The 17,685-nt window shown below is 63.7% G+C and overlaps 2 protein-coding genes across 3 annotated transcripts; one reads left to right on the top strand and one right to left on the bottom strand.

The window, feature by feature from the left end:
• Positions 1 to 559: 559 nt before the first annotated feature.
• On the top strand, positions 560 to 5,984 carry ZFYVE27 (zinc finger FYVE-type containing 27). Of its 2 annotated transcripts, XM_074592302.1 has the most exons (12): positions 560 to 841; positions 916 to 986; positions 1,063 to 1,249; positions 1,431 to 1,526; positions 1,704 to 1,816; positions 2,553 to 2,683; positions 3,043 to 3,114; positions 3,279 to 3,299; positions 3,505 to 3,649; positions 3,953 to 3,999; positions 4,854 to 4,935; positions 5,150 to 5,984. In XM_074592302.1, the coding sequence occupies exons 1-12, from the start codon at positions 642 to 644 to the stop codon at positions 5,212 to 5,214; spliced, it is 1,230 nt and encodes a 409-aa protein (XP_074448403.1). In that variant the 5' UTR covers positions 560 to 641; the 3' UTR covers positions 5,215 to 5,984. The 2 variants fall into 2 exon arrangements, with proteins under 2 accessions (XP_074448403.1, XP_074448404.1); XM_074592303.1 differs by lacking the exon at positions 3,279 to 3,299.
• Positions 5,985 to 8,456: 2,472 nt separating this feature from the next.
• On the bottom strand, positions 8,457 to 11,487 carry SFRP5 (secreted frizzled related protein 5). Its single transcript, XM_074592107.1, has 3 exons — positions 10,879 to 11,487; positions 9,972 to 10,049; positions 8,457 to 9,541 (listed from the first exon to the last, which is right to left on the bottom strand). The coding sequence occupies exons 1-3, from the start codon at positions 11,408 to 11,410 to the stop codon at positions 9,201 to 9,203; spliced, it is 951 nt and encodes a 316-aa protein (XP_074448208.1). The 5' UTR covers positions 11,411 to 11,487; the 3' UTR covers positions 8,457 to 9,200.
• Between the last annotated feature and the right edge of the window lie 6,198 nt (positions 11,488 to 17,685).

Below are 17,685 nucleotides of genomic sequence, written 5' to 3'. Positions count from 1 at the left end.
CTCGCAGGGACCCCTGGTGTGGAGAGGTGCCCCAGCGATGGAGCCCACAGGGACAAACCCACAGTGCCCCCGTACGGCCAGGAGCAGCCCATGCCAAGACCCAGGCTGGGACTGAGCCCTGGACCAGGATTAGACCCGGATCAGGGTCAGACCCAGACTGGGACTGAGCCCTGGATCGGGGTCAGGCTGGGATCAGTGCCCAGCCCTGGATCGGGACTGGACCCAGACTGGGACTGAGCCCTGGGCCGGCCCAGACCGGGATCGGGATCGAGACCGGGACAGGAGCCCAACCAGCCCGGGGTCAGGACCGAGCCCCGTATCCAGACCGGACCCACCGGCCCGGTGGCAGGACCCAGAGAGCACCCACGGGCCCGAGCCCCGCCGCCAGTGCGGGCCGGGCCGGGCCGGGTTGGGGCGGGGCGGGGCGGGGCCGGAACGCCGCCGCTTCCGGGGCCGAGGCCTCTTCGGGGGCGGGGCTTCTGCTTCTGCTTCCTACCCCAGCTATTCTGATTGGCTGCGGTGCCAGCGCGGCGGGTGAGGTCACGGCGCACCTGGCCGCTTCCCGGAAGTAGGGTGCAGTATCGAGCCGAGCTCGGCGGCGGCGGGCCTGGTCCGTTCCGGCACCGCTCCCCCGGCCCGGCATGCAGGCGGTGGAGCGGGACGGGGCGGCGGGCGGCCCCGAGGGGGCGGCGGGGGGCAGTGAGGCCCCGCCGGAGCCGTCGCCGCCCAAGGCCGCCGCCGCTGCTTTCGACCTGCTGGAGCTGGTGCGGAGCTACCGGCGGCTGGAGCTCTACCTGGAGCCGGTGCGGGACGCTGCCGAGGGCGTCCGCTCCCTCCTCCGGTAGGTGCGGGGCGGGACAGGCACCGGGAGCGTCTTTGCGGCATCACGTCCCTCATCCTCCCTCCCCTCTGCAGGTGGCAGCGGCCCGTGTGCTCCCTCCTCGTCTGTATCAGCATCAACTTCCTCTTGCTCACCCTCGGCCAAGGTGCGTGTTGCGGGGAGGAACAGGGCCGGTCCCCTCCCCGGGCCCCCTTGCGCTGATGCTCTCTCACTTCTTCCAGCCGCCTGGTACTCGGTGCTCGCCCTGTCGGTGGTGGTGCCGGCCCTGCTGGGCTACCTGCAGGAGACGTGCCAGGCCCGGCCCTCGGAGACGGAGCTGGTGCGCAGGAGGTACTACAGTGTCCGGAGGGAGGACCTGCGCAAGGTGCAGCTCTCGCGGCAGGAGGCCATCGCCCAGGTCAAGAGCTTGTGAGTCTCTGGAGCCCTCGTGGCTGTGGGGCTCCTGTGGACTCTGCAGCCAGGAAGGCTTCTCTATGGCTGCGGAGGGCCTGGGTTTGTGCCAGCCTGGCTACCGTAAAGCGTATGAGTGTGGGGGAGCCAGGGTGTGTGCTTGTGGGGCCTTTTCATGACTGTGAGGTCTCATTCGCAGCCTCATCCAGCTGGAGGGGTTCCTGAGCGGGATGTGCTGTAGCTGCGAAGCAGTGTACCGTGTACTGTACTGGGAGAACCCCACTGTCTCTTCCCAGTAAGTAGTACCGCGTCAGGCATCCTACGGTGGGCTCAGCAGGGAGAGGGGCCTGGCCTATGGCGGTGCGTTTGGTACTTGGAGAGAGCAGGTGGAGGACCAGGCGAGGGAATGGGGCTTGTGCTTATGGTGTGAGTTGTTCTGGTTTGATCACTGTGTCCTGCTGTTCCTTCTCAGGTTTTATGGGGCGCTGCTAGGCTCTGTCTGCATCCTTTACCTGTTGCCCCTCTACTGGGTCTTGGTCATCCTCAACAGCACCCTCTTCCTGGGAAATGCCCATTTCTACCAAGGTAAGAGGCCTCCCTGGAAACGGCCTGTGTGGGATGGGTTTTGGGAAGGCGCTCTGAAGCCAGGGATGCTGTCTTGGACCTCTCCCTGCACCCTTAGGTGAGCCCAGTGTCCTGTGTCAGGCTCTGCTGTGGGACCTGACTCCCTCCTCCCCCCAACAAAGGCAACAACGTGCTGGGGATAGTATTCAGCAGCCCAGGTTGGATGGTGGGGGCTCAAATGTGAGAGGCGAGGCGCTCTCCTGGTGTGTCCCCTGGCCTGGGTGCTGTTTACTGCTTTCCACTGTGCTGTGGCAAACTGGAACCTGGCAACTCAGCCTGCGCATGAGCATCACCATCCCTCTCACTCCCTGACCCTGCTCTGCAGGACTTGAAGTACTCTTGGTGCCTGTGGCAATGTATGACACAGGCTTGAAAATGTGTTGTCAGTGGGGAGGAGAAGAGCTGGAGGGAGTCTGTTCTGTTGCACATGCTGGAGGAGACTTGAATGAGATCTGAGTGGCTGAGCTGTGACTAAGGCCCCTGATGTTCCCTATCCTGAGCTGGGGCAGGTGGTGGGAGGTTCCTTGCTGTCCTAACTTTGATATGTGAGCAGACGAGGGCTCAGGGTGCCTGATGGGTGAAGGCTGTATGTGCTAGTGTCCCACCTTGAGCCCTGGAAATAGGCTCTTGCAGTCAGCTTTTGTGTCTGGGAGAAAGGAAGTGCCACCCTGCTCCAGTCGTGTTCCCCTCTTACCAGTGATAATGGAGCTCAAGGCGTCAGTCGAGCAGTGTGTGGGCACTAAACCCCTCGAGAGTGCTCCAGAGCCTGCCGAACCCCTGCCAGCTGCTCCCCCCCCAGATCGGACCCCCACACCCACCAGCACAGAGGTGAGTTGAGGCAGGGCTGGCAGTTGTGGGGTGGGAGCCGTAAGGTCAGGCCTTTGGTCTGACTGTGCCTGTGTCCCTCAACCCACAAGCTCCTTCCAGCTGCCAGCTTTGCTGGAAAGCCCCTCCTGAGTTTCTGAGGGGCTGTCCTGCTGCACTGCAGGCTTGGCTCAGTCCTTTTGTGATGCGTGTGGATTCAGCCTAGGGAGGCGGGGGCTCACCCTGCCTTCTGAGACTTGTTGTCTTCTCAAGGAGCTGCTGGGGGGGCTGGTCCTTTGTCCCAGAACCTGCCACAGAAGTGTGGGCCCCGCTTTGGACAAAGGTGGGGGTACAGCAGGACTAGCTCTGTGCATCTCTTGCAGGACCTTACCCCTGGCAGTGTGGAGGAGGCGGAGGAGGCAGAGCCTGATGAAGAGTTCAAAGATGCTATCGAGGTTTGAGGCTGGTGGGAGTGGGCTGTGCCTGCGGGGTAGCTGAGGTGGGAAGGAGTACGGACCTTGATTGGCAAGCTGGGCACTTGGGGAGGGCAGGTGTGGGGCCGGTTGCCTCTGAATTCATCTGTACTGCCTCTCCTCTCTGTCCCATGCTGCGGGAGAAGGAAAATCAGCTGCTGGTCATGGTGAGTACTGCCATGCCAAGGTGCGTGTGAGGGGCATCTCCTCCCAGCTGGAGCTGGCAGCTTTTGCCTGGTTTGCTGGTGGCTTGTGATGCTGCCAGGTGGCGCATCCTGCTTGTTGGGTGCCCATCTCCAGAGCGGGCTGCCCTGCAGCCCCGACCGTGCTCCCAGTCACCTCTCTGTGCTCAGCTGTCTCTGTTCTCTGCAGGAGGATGACGAGAGCTCTCAGTGCTCAGCAGATTTTGACCTCAGCCTCCCGGACAATGGTTTTATGAGCAAAAATGAGGTCATCCGCAGCAAGGTGTCACGTCTGACCGAGCGCCTACGCAAGCGCTACCCCAGCAACAACTTCGGTAAGGCTGGGAGCGGGTGCTGCTTGAGGGAGCTCAGCAGAGCCAGGTCTGTGCTGCTCCCAGTGGTGACCATTGAACTGGGAGTGGGCAGAGTGATGTGGTGCCTGCTAGGGCTGTGCTGACACCTCCAATGACCTCTCTCCTCCATGGCAGGATGTTCCCAGCTTTCCTGGGAAGGGCAGGGATGAGAGGTGCAGCGGTGTGGTCTCTGACCTGAGCCTTTGCAACAGGCATGGGTGCTCCTGTGCCTCTTGCAGTCCCAGGCAGCAGAGCCCTGCCTGACCTCAGCTCTCTTTCTTCCAGGGAGCTGTACGGGCTGCGCAGCCACCTTCTCTGTGCTCAAGAAGAGGGTAAGTCTTTGGCTTCTGCCTACACCTGGGGCAGAGGTGTTGTGCATGTCTGGCTTTCTCCGGCAGCTCGAGTGGCTGGCCTCAGTCACAGCCCAGCAGCAGATGACCTCAGCTAAGTGCTGGGTGTTGTCGCATGCCTAATGGTGCCAGGGATCCCTCGTACTGTGGAGCCTTCACACCTTTTGCTCTTTTGGAAGCTGCCTCAGGCCAAACCCACCTGTGCTGGTGTCCAAGGCACCCGCTCCATGCGCTGGTTTAGCCCATTTCTTATGGCTCGAGAGCTTTCCAGTTGCAGGAGTGCATGGGTCCGCTTGTGGGAACTAGGGGAGCAAAGGCCACCCCTGTTGTCGTGCCCCTGCATGTGATGCTTGGCGCGTAGTCTCCTGGGCAGTTCAGGGAAGGATGTCTCTCTTGCCCCCTCCAGACTCGCATTGCTCTCTTCCTGCTGCCTCCTGTTCTCCAGACTTGCGGCCTTCTCCCTCCCCTTCCTCCTAGGTTAGCCTGATGTATGTCTGGGACTCTCTGGAGCTTATTTCCCTCCAGAGTTACAGCATAGGAAGTGATATAGTGTCCCTAAACCTCCTAGAGCTTGTGGTCCCAGTGGTTTCTTGGACTGAGCCCAGGCTGCTTGTGATGTTAGAGCATATTTGAGCGCAGATCCAGCGTTGGGCCTGGACAATTTCTCCAGGTGTCATTGGCAGATGACCCATCTGCTATTGCTGTGGGGGCTCAGGGCTTGCACCCGTTCCCCTTCAGCAGGGAATGCTGTCGGCAATGCACTGGCACTGGAGTTTGCCAGGGAGGGCTTGGAGTGTGCCCAGAGTAGTGTCTCACCTCCCTCTGTCTCTCCACAGCGGAGCTGCAGTAACTGTGGGAACAGCTTCTGCTCCAGGTGTTGCTCCTTCAAAGTCCCAAAGGCTGTGATGGGAGCCACGGGTGAGTGCAAACGTGGAGGGGGGCAGAGCTCCTGCTCCCACCTGCGCTGTCTGCTGCAGGGATTTGCCCCAGCTCTGGTGGGGAGGGTTGGCAGGACCTGCCCAGCACTGCCTGGCTCGGATCAGAGCAGTGATGGGTTTGCAGCTCTCAGAGCAGCTCCTGTCCTGTAGTGGTGGGGAAGAGGAGCATCTCTGACACCTGTTTTCCTTTCCAGCCCCGGAGGCTCAGAGGGAGACGGTGTTCGTGTGTGCTCTGTGCAACCAGGTGCTCATCAAATGACTGAGACAGGCCCAGCCAGCTCCTGGGTCCTGCACTGCCTGACACCTGGGACAGCGAGTGTCCTGCCCTCGCTCACCAGGAGCCTGGGCAGCTTGTTCCCAGTGCGGTGTCACCCTGACAGAGGACGCTTGTGCTCCCTGCCCCTCCTGCCAGCTCCAGGCTGGGGCAGAACAGCCCTTCTTGCACCGCAGCATCTGCCACACCAGCTGGGTCCCTGTGGTGGAACGTTGCCCACAGCTGTGCCCCCATCCCTGCAGCTGCTCCAAGTGCTGGATGCTTCCTGGCACGCACTGTGCCCTGCCGCATACTTGCCCAGGTCCTGTGGCCTGGCTCAGTGGTGGAGGAGCCATCCTTTCCACTTGTGGTCCTACCTCTGTCTCCTGGGTGGGGCAGAACAACCTCAGGGCTCTGTCCCTACCTTTCCCAGCACTGTGCTAGGTGACTGTATTTTTGGGATCGAGTTGGAGCTCTACTTGCATTCCCAGGAGATGTGCTCTTTGATCCTGGCTCAGCTGAGACCCTGCTAGTCACTCCTGTGCTCCTGGGCCTCACTGCCTGCAGGTTTAGTCTTTTCCTCCCTCACCTTGTATTTGGCTGTAGTGTGGAGGAGGCAAGAGGGTAAGTTTGGACTGGGCCCTCTGGCCAGGTCTCCAGCTGCAGCGTAAGAAGAGGCACGAGTTGCTGCTGCTCTGTGCACTTAGTGACTGCTGCTTTCTAATACAGATTAATATATGTGTATATAGAGAATGACCAATAAATCTCTTGCCCTCAGCTGGCTCTTGTCTTGCACCAGCGAAAGCTGTCCCAGGCCCAGGTCACCCCTGCACCTCTGTGGCCTTGTCCCTGCTGTCCTGCAGGTGGACATGGAGGAAAGGGTGAGTCTGCCATCAGCTACCACTTGCGTTCTGGGGTTTCCATCTTTGGTCATCCTGTGGCCTTGTTTGCCCCCGGCTCAGGTCAGCGTGCAGCTGCCCCTCCTTGCCTGTGCCAGGGCTGGATCCTGTTGGACTGGAGTCAGGGAGAAGCTCAGCTCTGGCAGGAGCTGCTGGGCTTCCTCGCTGCCTCACGGGGCTGCTCCTGCCCCTGCCCTGCCCAGGCGGTGGTCCCGGCAGCTGCCTGTGCGCACAAGGGTGACCTTTCCCTGTGTGAACAGCAAAGCTCCCAGCTATCCCAGGAATGTGACCCTGGCTGCTGTGCAGCTGGGAACAGCCATGGCCTGGGTCCCTGCCAGCCAGCTGCAGCTTCCCCCCCGCCGAGGGCTTTGAGGAGGCCAGTGCTCTCATGCTGGCATTGCCCAGTGCCCACTGGGCAATGGCACCCACCAACCTGGGAAGGCACTGGGTGCCCAGATCTCGCTGCTGATTGTACATCCCACCAGCATGGGAGCTCGCAGGGGGCAGCCCCATGGGCAGCCTGAGCCCTCCTCTCAGCTATGGGCTCGTAAAAACCCTTCCTCAAGCTATGCCCTATGGAAATCTGGGGAAAAGCTGGACTTGGCAGTGATGATGAGGGTGTCTGAGTTGTGCTGGGTGCACTCCAAGGCCGGGGTGTGTGTGGGGGGACTGGCATGCAGAGGGCTCAGCAGATAGTGGGGACAGTGGAGCTGCTGTAACATTGGGGAGGGGGCTATGTAGCACCCTAAGAGCTGTGGGGTGGTGTTTGTGGGTGAGGGTGTATCTGCAATGGGGTGAGTACTGGCCCGCAAGGGCATGGGGGGCTGAGGCGTAGAGCTCGGACGGCCAATGGCGGGAGGCAGAGAGAGAAGTTACTTGTTTTTCTAGAGAAAACACTTGGAGCAATGAGCGCAATGGCCATATATGTCTAAACGCTCCCTGGAAAGATGCTAATGACGCAAAATACAGAGGGCTACAGATAAACTTGGGCTGCGGGAGACGGGGTTTTATTTGCACACTTTAAGTTTTGCAGTAAAATGACATAATTGATGATGTTTATTCCTGTGGCAGTGCACTCAGCAGCCTTGCTCTGAACATTCCTTCTAACAATATTTGATATTTTTCCCCATTTTTTTTCCATATTGGACAGGGTGGGGGTAATAACCGCCTGCCCCGTGTGAGGTTGTGGCAGGGACTGGCGGCGCCCTGTCCGTGGCTGGCTGTGGGGCAGGGGCACGTCCCCCTGGCTGGAGCGGGATGCCCCTTTGGGGCTCTGGGGAGTGACCAGTGGGGCTGAGGCAGTGCCCAAGGAGGGCAGAGGGAGGGGGGATCACCCTGGCACAGGGCAGGTGCCTGGTGGCCTCGTCAGCTGGGAGGAGGGTGGGCGCAGGCGTCCTGCAGCCTCAATTCCCCTCTTGTCTCCGGAGGCTCCCCTGCGGCGGGGCCAGCTCCGGTGAGAAGCCGCAATGTCGGGCAGCCAGGCGCTGGGTAAATATCCCAGCGGCTGCCTTCGTGCCTTCCTCACTCAGCGGGACGGGCGCATGCAAGAATGTGCTGGGTAAACAGGGCTGGAGTGGGACTGGGGTGGGTGGGCTGCCCTCCTCGTCTGCTGGGAGTTGGGGGCTGCTGGGGCAGAGGCAGCCCCGGGGCTGGAGGAGCTGAGCTGAGAGGCAGCACCCTGCTGCCATCGGGGGGGCCAGGCTGAGGGCTGTCCCGGTGCTGCTTGCCGGGGGCGGGGGGGGGGTGGTCCTGGCTGGTGCAGGTGGGTGTCCCTGGGGAACCTTTGGAGAGGAGGTTGTGGGGTGGGAGGTCTGGCAGCGGGGCAGGGCTGGTTGGGAGATGTAGACAGGGCTTTCAGGTGGTGTGGCGGTGGGGTGTCCAGGGATGGAGGCAGGGATCCTGGGCCAGGATCTGCTCTCTGCTATGCTCAACACCAGGCTCCCCATGTGCGCTGCCAACTCCCAGCCTGCAGATCTGTCCCCAGAGATGACAGAGGGAGAAACCTCCCTGTCAAACACCCTCAGACCCAGCTGTGGGGCTCCCCTGTTTCCCCCATTCTCCTGATCTCACCCCCCTCCCAGGCTCCCTGAAGTGGCAGGGATGCCCAAGGCTCCAGCAATGCCTGTGACCATGGGGAATCTCATCCCTCGGCTTGGCCAGGCTGCCCTGCTCCTCAGGCATGGCACCTGGAGCAGGGCTAGAGCCGGAGCGCACGGTGACCCTGCTCCCTTTGGTCACCCCACTCAGCGGGCAGGACTGGGTGCCCCCTCCCATCCTTCCTGAGGTCCCTGATGGAGCCCCAAGGGGTGGTTGGCCATGAACCACATGGAGCCAGACACAAACTTCTCTGAGACAACATAATTTACTGCGGTGTGGATGGGAAAGGGGTGCCTGGATTGAGTCCTGGTGGCGGGGGTGTGTGTGTAAGGGATGCAGCAGGGCATTTGGGATGGGAAGGGTGGGGGTGCCCAGGCAGGGGCCAGGCTGCTCTGGGCACTTGGTCTTGCGGGGACCTGTCTGTGAAGACAGTGGGGCAGGAGAGACCTGCTTCGTCTGGGGTGGATCCCTGTGAAAGTGGGATAATCCAGGGCTGGGGTGAGGGCATGGGATGCTTTGGTGGGCTGGAGTAGGGATTTGAGGGAGCTGAGGGTCTGGGGCATGTCATCAGGGAGCTGGGCAGGGGTCTCAGGTGCAGCCAAGGGGTCCCAAGAAAGTCAAGCAGGAATTCTAAGTGCATGCAAGGGTCCCTGGGGTGCTGGGCAGAGGGCTTGAGGGTAGCCAAGTGTCTCTGGTGCAGACCAGGGCTCATAAGCATGCAGAGCAAGGGTCCTGGGTGCAGACTAAGCTCCTGGGTGTGGGCAGGGATCCTGAGAGGGTAACAGGGGTCCCAGGCCAAGGCAGGGGTCCTGACTGTGGATCAAGGCTCCCACGAATGCAGCTGGGAATCCTGGGGGTGCAGAGCAGGGTCCTGGGGCAGTCAAGGGGCTGAGGGGAGCAGAGCTGGGGTCCTGGGGTGCAACCAGGGATGCAGCCAGGGTGTTGGGGTGCAGCGTCAGGCCAGTGCAGGAGTCCCAGGGCAGGGTGGGCAGAGCCCTAGTGCTGCCCAGCCCCATAGAGCAGGGGGTGGTAGAGGGGGCAGGGGTAGGAGAACATGAACTTGACGGCGAACTTCATCTCCTTGTTGTGCTTCTGCCAGGGGTAGACTGCGAGGAGGAGCAGGCGGCCACCCACCTTGCGGCCCATCACCAGGAAGCTGCCGCTGAGGCTGTCGAGCTGGGGGCAGGGGCAGGTGCCCGCGTTCCTCATGTGCAGCACCATCTTCTTGGTGTCCTTGCGCTTGAGCGGGCCCAGCTTCAGCACCTTCTTCTTCTGGGCAGCCACCAGCCGCCGCTCCCCGTTGTCCTCTGTCATCTCCTTGATGCGCATCTTCACCACTGTGTGGGGCAGCCATGGGGCACAGTTGGGGGGGTGTGTGTAAAACTGCCCTGGGGTGCTGCTGGGGGGGGGGTCTGGGCTAGGCACCTGTGCAGGACAGGGTGCAGCCTGTCCCTGGGGTGGGACCCAGAAGAAAGGGTGCTGGGGAATTTACTGTGTAGGGAGGGGAAGGGGCTGTTGGTGGGGGGTTTCAGCAGAGGTCCACACTGACCCTCCCAAATATCCTATTCTGCCTATCCCCCCACTGATGTCTTCTTGTGTGGTGCACCCATCCCATGCACCCAGGGTCCAAGGAAATGGCTCGCGGGGTCTCCCATGGGATGTCCCTGGAAAGCCATGCCCTCTGGCCGACCCTTGCCTGGGCTGTCAGAGCTGGGGGAGGGCAGCCCCTTGTCCAGGGGGGACTGGGAAGGGGACACCAGCACTCACCAAAGTCACTGGAGCACATCTGCTCCATCATGCCATCCGCCTTGTGCTCCATCTCGCACTGGGTGCAGATCTTGGACACTGTGGTGAGAGACCAGCCACTGTCACAGCTCGCTGATGCCTGTCACCTGGGCCAACTCTGTGGGGATATGCTGGGAGAGCCCTGGCAGCCCCCCTGCTCCCTGGGCAGCTGTGCTGGGGTGATGCTGGGGGCACAGAGCCCCTCACTGGCTGATGTCCCAGCAACCCCTGCCCCCCCCCGTAGGGATGGCATATGGGGACACCCCCTGTCCAGCTGCCAGTGCTTTGGGGCACAGCAGCAAGCAGCAGTGAGGGTGGCCCCCGCCTGAAGGGTGTCACAGCCCTGTTCCTGACCTTGGCTGCCTTTGGGTGATGTCCCCTCCCCTGCATAAAGGGACAGCCACCCTGTGACAGCAGCATGGGGCCCATACCCATGGATGCAGGATGCTCTTTGCTGCTGGGATGGGACACAGCGAGAGGAGAGGGACGCAGCTCTGCCATGGGTCCCCCAGCAGCTCCCACCTCATCCCGTGTTCACCCCCAGTGCTGCTCCCGTGGCTGCTCTGCTCTCCCCTGCACTGGGGCAGCCCTGTGCAGGCAGCTGGGTGCCCAGCTCCACTGGGACCAGGGTGCCTGGCTCCCTGGACAGCAAGGGATGCCCAGCCAAAGCAGCTGATGCTGCTGGTACTATGCCCACCTGTGCCCTGTGGCAGACAGAGGGTCCTTGGCCAGTGCCAGCACCCCAGGCACTGCTTTGAGGGGTGCAAAGGTGGAGGTGCAGATGCTCCGCAGGAGGACCCTGCATGGGGCTCCCCAGCAACATGGGGACATACTGCTGGCAGGTGCCCTGCATGCATCCCCATCCCACTGCAGTGCCCCTCCTGCTTACCTGGCGGTGGGGTGACCTTACTGTTCCCGAACTGGACGGCGATGCAGAGCTCGTGGTCAGAGGGAAACTTGCCACAGTGCAGCATCTCGGGCCAGGGGAAGCCGTAGGACTCCATGACGGGGGCGCAGGAGTCACGCACCACCTCGCAGAGGGAGCGGCAGGGGTAGACGGGCCGGTCGAGGCAGACCGGGGCGAAGAGGGAGCAGAGGAAGAGCTGGGTGTCGGTGTGGCACTGCTTGGCGAGCAGGGGCACCCAGCTGCTGGCCTGCTGCTTGGCCTCGGCCATGGTCTCATGCTCCAGCAGGTTGGGCAGCCGCATGCGCTTGTAGCCCACGTCGCGACAGAGCTGCATGTCGGGCGGGATGTCGAGGCACTGCGGCTCCCGCCCGTAGAAGCGCCCGTGGGGCAGGCTCTCGGGCTGCCAGCCGTAGTAGTCGTAGTGCTGCCCGCCGCCGGGGCACCCCGCCAGCGCCAGCGCCAGGGCCAGCAGCGCCGAGCCCCGGACCCCCGGGGGGCCGCCCGCCCGCCGCATCGCCGCCGCCCTCCTGCCGCCGCCGCCGGCCGTGCCTGCCGAGCGGGACGGGACGGGACGGGAGCGCGGTCGGGCGCGCTGCCTCCTGCCCTTGGCGCCTCCCACGCCCGCAGCCCTTTCTAAGGAGCCCGGGGAGGCCTCGCCGGCAGCCAATGTGCTCCGGCTGACGGCGCCCCCGCCCTCGCCCCCCGACCCGCGGCTGGCCCCCCCCCGGCCACCCGGCTGCCGCTTGCCCTCCCGCCCCGCTGCCCCAGACTTTCCCCCCTGCGGTGGCCGGCTGGGTGTCACCTGCAGGCAGCTCCCCCACAAGCTCCCCCCGGCTCTGTGTGGCGCTGGGGCAATGCCCCCTGGACGGGCTGGCTCGCCTGGGGCGGCAGCGTTGTAGACACAAGGTGCCCCTGTTATCCACCAGCCCCTCTGTCCCCATCCCACCTGGCACCCCAAAGGCACACCCTGGCATGGGGCAGGAGGCTCTGGTTCCTATCCTATGTGTCCCCCCCCCAGCCATGGTCTCCTGTACCCCATGGGGTATGGGTTTGGGGGTGCTTGAGGGGGATGGAGGAGCAGGACACCCCAGCGGCTTCATACTGCAGCACTGAGGGGCAGCAGGGGCACCTGCATGCCAGGTACCATGTGTGGCATCAATACCAAGGTGATATCATGGGCATGGGGTCCTTATTCCTTGTGGAGAGCCCGGGGCAGCCCATGGTCTGCTGGGCACAGGCAGAGCTGGGGTTACACCTCCCAGCAAAGGGTTTGCACCCCGGCTCTGCTGGTGCCTTGGACACAGGCAGAGCTGGAGCCCGAGCATGGTGAGGGAGGGCAGCGCTGGGGCCACATTCCCCCATCCCCTTGGAGACAGGCTGGGCTGAGGGGTGCAAGGCTCAAGACCCCATTAGAAACCCGTTTGTCTGTGAGGGTTATCTGGGGCACCCCCTCCCCTTCCCGCGATCGATGCCCCTGCCCGGCCAGCGGGCTCTGGGCTGCCTCTGGCCCCTGCTCACCGGATAAGGCGGCTCTGTTAATGGGCGACAGAGCAAACAGCCTGGTGCAGGCAGGTGATAGCAGTTGCCCTTTGCACAGGGCTGGGAGTGGGGACTGTCCCCACAGCGCCGGTGGGATCCATCTGCTTTTGGGCCATGCTGGAAACTTCACCTGCATGTCCTGCTCTTGCCTGCAGCCTGCCTGCCCTCCCCATGCCCTCCATGCTGGGGACAGCGTCTGGCGTCGCATCGCCCAGGGATACTCGCTGCTGGACCGACGGTGGCCTGAGCTCATCCCGCTGTGGCCAAGCTCTGGAGATGGCACCATTAATGTGTAACGGCCAGGGAGCACGATAAGATAGAGTGGTGCTTTATCGGGGCTGCCCGGTAGCAGGAGGGAGGGTGCCAGAGGCATCAGGCTGTCACAGGAGGACTGAGATTGCCTGGAGATAAATGCTGGTAGAAAATAACTAATCCATGATGGATGGGCCAGGGCAGGGCGGCCGGGGAGCTCGGCTAATTGCCATGGGAGCTGGGCTGGGGCCGGTGAGACCTGGGAGCCAGAGCAGGGAAGTGGAGGCAGAGGGAGGCTGCACGTGCGGATGGAGCTGCCAGTGTGTGGGATGCCGAGCACACCTTGCCCCGCGGGTGTGCAGTGTCCTGGGGCTGTCCCTGTGGCACCGCCAGCACTGGTGCTGCCCTGCTCTTGGCCATGGACCAGTTGCTCTCCCCACCTGTCCTGTCCCCCAAGCCGGGTCCAGCACCCACAGTCCCTCCCAAGGAAGGTGCTGGAGGTGCCGAGCACCCTGCACCAGCTGGCACCCCACCAGATAAAAGCAAGGGGGCCGGGGGGCAGTGTGGGGAGTGAGGGGCTCCCTGCCAGCTGGCCTGGCCCCCCCATCTGTCACGATGCCTTCATTAGAGCCTCTGAGTCACCTCCTGGCAGCGTGGCCATGCTGGGGGGAGCAGGGCTGGCCCCAGGAGAAGGGTGGCTGGCCCCTGCTCCCACCCTGCCAGGTGTCCTGGCAGCCTTGTCCCTGTGCTGACACCTCACCTCTGCTCTGCGGGGGTCCCTGCTGCACCCCCATTTCTTCCTTAACCCTTCCCCACCCAGGCTGTCACAGGGCTGGGGGGAGACGCAGCCAGGGGAGGTAGATCTGGGCTGCACCCCGGGGAAGGGGATGGCCCCAGGGCAGCTGGAGCTGGCACCCTCCCCTGTGTCCTGTCTGCGCAGGCTGCTCCGGTGCCCGTGTCCCTGTCCTGTGCCTGCGCAGCCGGCTGGGGAACTGACACTTGTGGCTGTCACTCTGGGGAGCCGGCTGTGCCACTGCCTGTGTCATCCGTCACAGCAGCAACATCGGAAGCGGGGCCATGGGGGCTGCCCTCTCCACCGTGGGGACCTCGGGGACGGCCAGCCAGGGTGGCATGGTAAGAGGACATCCCCTGGGGGTGCCCCTTCACCACTCCGGGCCCTCCCCAGGGACCTGCGCCTGGCTGTAACACAGAGCAGATCTGAGCCAGGGGAGCAGGAGACTCCCGGGAAATGAGATGCTGAGCAGGGTCCTGGTCACCTCTTCCTGTCCCCTCCCATCGTGTCCCTGTTCCGCCTCTCACTGCAGCTTTGGGTGCTGCCGACTGTGCTTCTGTGGGCAGAGATGCATCCCCTGGGGCTGGGTGGGCTGCCTCCAATCCTCCTCTCCTCCCCATCCTCCCATCCTCCCTGTCCAGCACCATCCCAGGCTCCTGGGACTCCTGGATCTCGGGCTGCACCAGTGCTGGGCATGGGTTGCACTCGCCATGGAGCAGGGACCCTCAGGAGGTGATGGCATACTGGGGCTGGCCATGAAGGGACATGCATCCCAAGGTGTCTGGCAGCTCCCAGGAGAGAGCACCCTGGCATGGGGGCAATGCGGGGCTGGCAGCACGGCTCCACAGGGGTGGCCCTGCCTGGGGGTGGCCAAGGGAGGTTGGGGTACAGCTGGGGGCACCGTGGGGCTGAGCTGGACATGGGACCATCAGGGCGGGCAGAGGGCAGAGGCAGCGGTGGCCGTGCACTTGCCCTGCGCCCACACACACTCCTGCTCGCCCGGCAGCCCCAGGAATGTGGCTGGCAGCGCTCCCAGCCCAGCTGCGGGGCCGAGGCTGCCCTGGCGCCCTCCCAGCCCCCCCGGCAGCTCCTGGCCCTGCCCGGCTCCCGCCAGCCTGCACACAGACCCCCTGTTCACTGCTGCTCCCCCACTAGCCCCCGCTCTGCGGGGCAAGGAAGGGGCACATCCTGCGTGGGGACGCCTCTGGGCAAGAGCCCCCTTGCATGGCACCGTGCATGGGGACATGGGGACGCTCGCTGCAGTAGTTCTGGCCCCCTGCCCCGCTGGAGAGCTGGGAAAAGCCACCCACGTCTGCTCTGTCCCCGGCGTGGGGGCAATCCTCACACAGCTCCCAGCCAGCACATTTGCCAAAGCTGGACCTTGGCACCTTGCTCCGAAACCGCATCGCCCTCTGCTTGCCTGTTTGCAGAGGGATGTGATGCTGTGTGTCCCTCCCCGGGCTGTGCGCTCCTGCGAGGTGCACTGGGCACTGCCCCCACCATCTGTGGGGGCTCCCAGTGCAACAGGGTCCTGGCATCACCCGTCAGGAAGGACGCAGTTGGGTATGGTGGTGCTGTGGGCGCCCTGGAGGGGTGCCCATCCTCGGGGTGTCCAGACTGTAGGGCTGGTGGTACCCCGTTTTGCGGCATTCTCTGTGTCCTGCATGAAGGGACAGGCTGGGGCACTTGGAGCTGTTTTCCAGTGGCTTCAAGTGTGGGGGACATGCCCCCCCCCCCATTCTGGTGCGCACACCTGGCATCTCCCAGGAAAGGTTATCAGCTAATCATCCTGTCCCACTGTCTCTGCACGCCTCCCAAATGTCACCGTTGTCCTCGCTGGGGCAGTGAGCTCATGCTCCCCCCCGCCGTTAATGAAAGCCCCCCCAGCACTGTGTGAAGCAGCTGCCAGGGCCTTGCCCTGCCGTGGCCCTTTTGAAGTGGAGCCGAAGCTGCTGACAGCCCTGACGGGCGGGGAGGGGGCCTGGCATACAGTGGGTGCAGGATCGGGCCCCAAGAACTGATCCCCGGCTAGTCACAGGGCTCCATCCATCCCCCACGGCCCCCAGCCACTGTGCCAGGACTGCAGGGACAGTCGGGGTGTGTGGATGAGGGGACGCGCTGGGGACACCCCCCAGTCCTGGCCTGGGAGCCAAGCACAGGGGCTGTACCAGGGACGTTGTGGGGCATGGCTGCCGCACTGTGATGGGCACAGGCACGCCGGCTGCATGGGGCTGGCTGCAGGGGTCCCAAGTGCACCACACGCCTGCCCTGTGGGGCCAGGGGCAGGGGCTCTGGGTGATCAGGCAGAGCCGGGGGGCAAGGTCTCTGGGGTCTGTCTGTGGGACAGGTCAGAGCCCCCTCACTCTAGGTGCAGGGGAGGACCCAGGCAGGGGAATAAAGGCAGCGCTGGCAGCAGCTGTATGTGCGGTGGCCGCCCCCGCTGCCAGGCAGCCTAAAAATAGCCCCTCAGGGCTGAGGCAGATGGAGCAGAAGTGCCAGAGCCCTGTTGCTGCGGGCACCCTGCCAGCCCCCTGCGCGGTGCCAGGGGCCAGGGGGGCCGCAAGCGGGGCCATGCAGTGCTTTGGGACTGCCCTGAGCCCCCGTTGCCCCTGCTCCTACTGCCTGGGATCCCATCAGCTACGCCAGCCCTCCTCCCACTCTGCTGGGAGCCATGGCGTGGCATGGCCCTGGGTGGGCTCTGGACATGTGGGTGCTGCGGGCATCATGGCGAAGGCCAGGGTCTGTGTGGGGATGGGGGGTCACTGTGGGGTGCAGGTTGTCCCTGTCTTGCCTGCCACTGTGCAAGGCTTCCTCCTGGGTAGTATGGTTGGCAGAAGGTGGCTCCCCATGATGGGATGAAGTTGTCCCACCAAAGGACACTCCTTGACACATGCCCTGGTCCTGCAGACAGCAAGTCTGTGCCTTGTGAGGCAGCTGGAGCCCAGGACCAAGGGTCCAGTGCCTGGGCTGGGTTGGTGCAACCAGAGAAGGGACATCCCTGGGGCAGCACTGCAGGGTACAGGCAGGTGGGCAGAACCTGGGGTGGCAGGGACAGCTGGGCCCGCCCCAGCTGCTCTCGGCCCCTCGCCACGGCGGCGTAGGAGAGCAAACTTCATCTCCTGGTGGGTGCAGCATTGCCATGGCAACTGGCAGGGCGCGGGCAGGCGAGCCCTGACGTGGCGTTGACAGCAGCGCGGGAAGGAGCCAGGATGCAGGGCTTGGTCTTGGGGGCATCTGGGGACACGTTTGGGCGTATGAGTGCATGCATGTGCATGCACAGGGGTGCAGGCAGATGTGTGCATGCCCAAACGCCTGCTTCTGTGTGCGTGTGTGTGTGTGTACATGGGAGAGCACCCCCCCACACCTCCCGGGGGCTTTGGCTCTGTAACACTGGGTGTACCCCATTGCTCTGGCAGGGATAATCTGGACCCCAGGAGCAGCAGGTTTTCCCCAAAAAGCTATGGGATCTGTAGTTTTGTGTTTGGGGGGGAGATGAGCCCTCCACCCCAGGTCCCTGCCTGCACATGTCCCTTTGTCACAAACCCTGCCACACTCCAGCACGCCGGGGCTGCCTCCCACCCCTCCAGAGCTCTGCCTCTCCTCACACCGCCGTGGGCTGATGCTCAGGGCAGGGAGTAGGAGTCAGCCGGAGCTGCCCCTGTTTCGTCAGAGCCCTGTGCCGCTGACAGACAGCCGTGCTGTGTTAGCAGCCTGAGCAGAGATGCTGGCAGGGCCCCGCGCTGCCTTCAGCATCTCCCAGGTGTTGAGGGAAGGGCTGGCTGCTCTCCTGCCTGAGGAGGGCCCTGTGCCCAGCCACAGCATCCCTCCCGCCTCATCCCGGCCCCAGCTGCGAGCACCCCCTCCTTCGCCTCCTGGGAGAGCCTCTGTCGCTCCCCCCCGGTTTGGCATTTCTCTGCCTCTAATTGAGCTGTCAATGGGCAGAGATAACAGGGAATTCGTTAGCTCTCCTCTTTGATGTCTAGGACCGCAGCACCCGCTCCAGCCAGCTGCGAATCCTTCGCAAACAAACACCTTCAGACAAGGCCCCTTGGCATGGCAGGCTGCCGGCCCCACGGCCGGGATGGCCCCCCAGATCCCCACGGGGCCACCGCCCCGGCTACCTCCAACTGCACCCCCTCGGTAGTCAGTTCCGCCCGCCCCCGCCCGGGGACCTACAGCCGCATCCCCTCAGCAACCGGGGCCCC

This window comes from Larus michahellis, chromosome 6 (genome assembly GCF_964199755.1).
Source record: "Larus michahellis chromosome 6, bLarMic1.1, whole genome shotgun sequence".
Taxonomy (NCBI): Eukaryota; Metazoa; Chordata; class Aves; order Charadriiformes; family Laridae; genus Larus; species Larus michahellis.
This window is presented reverse-complemented; position numbering and strand designations above follow the sequence as displayed.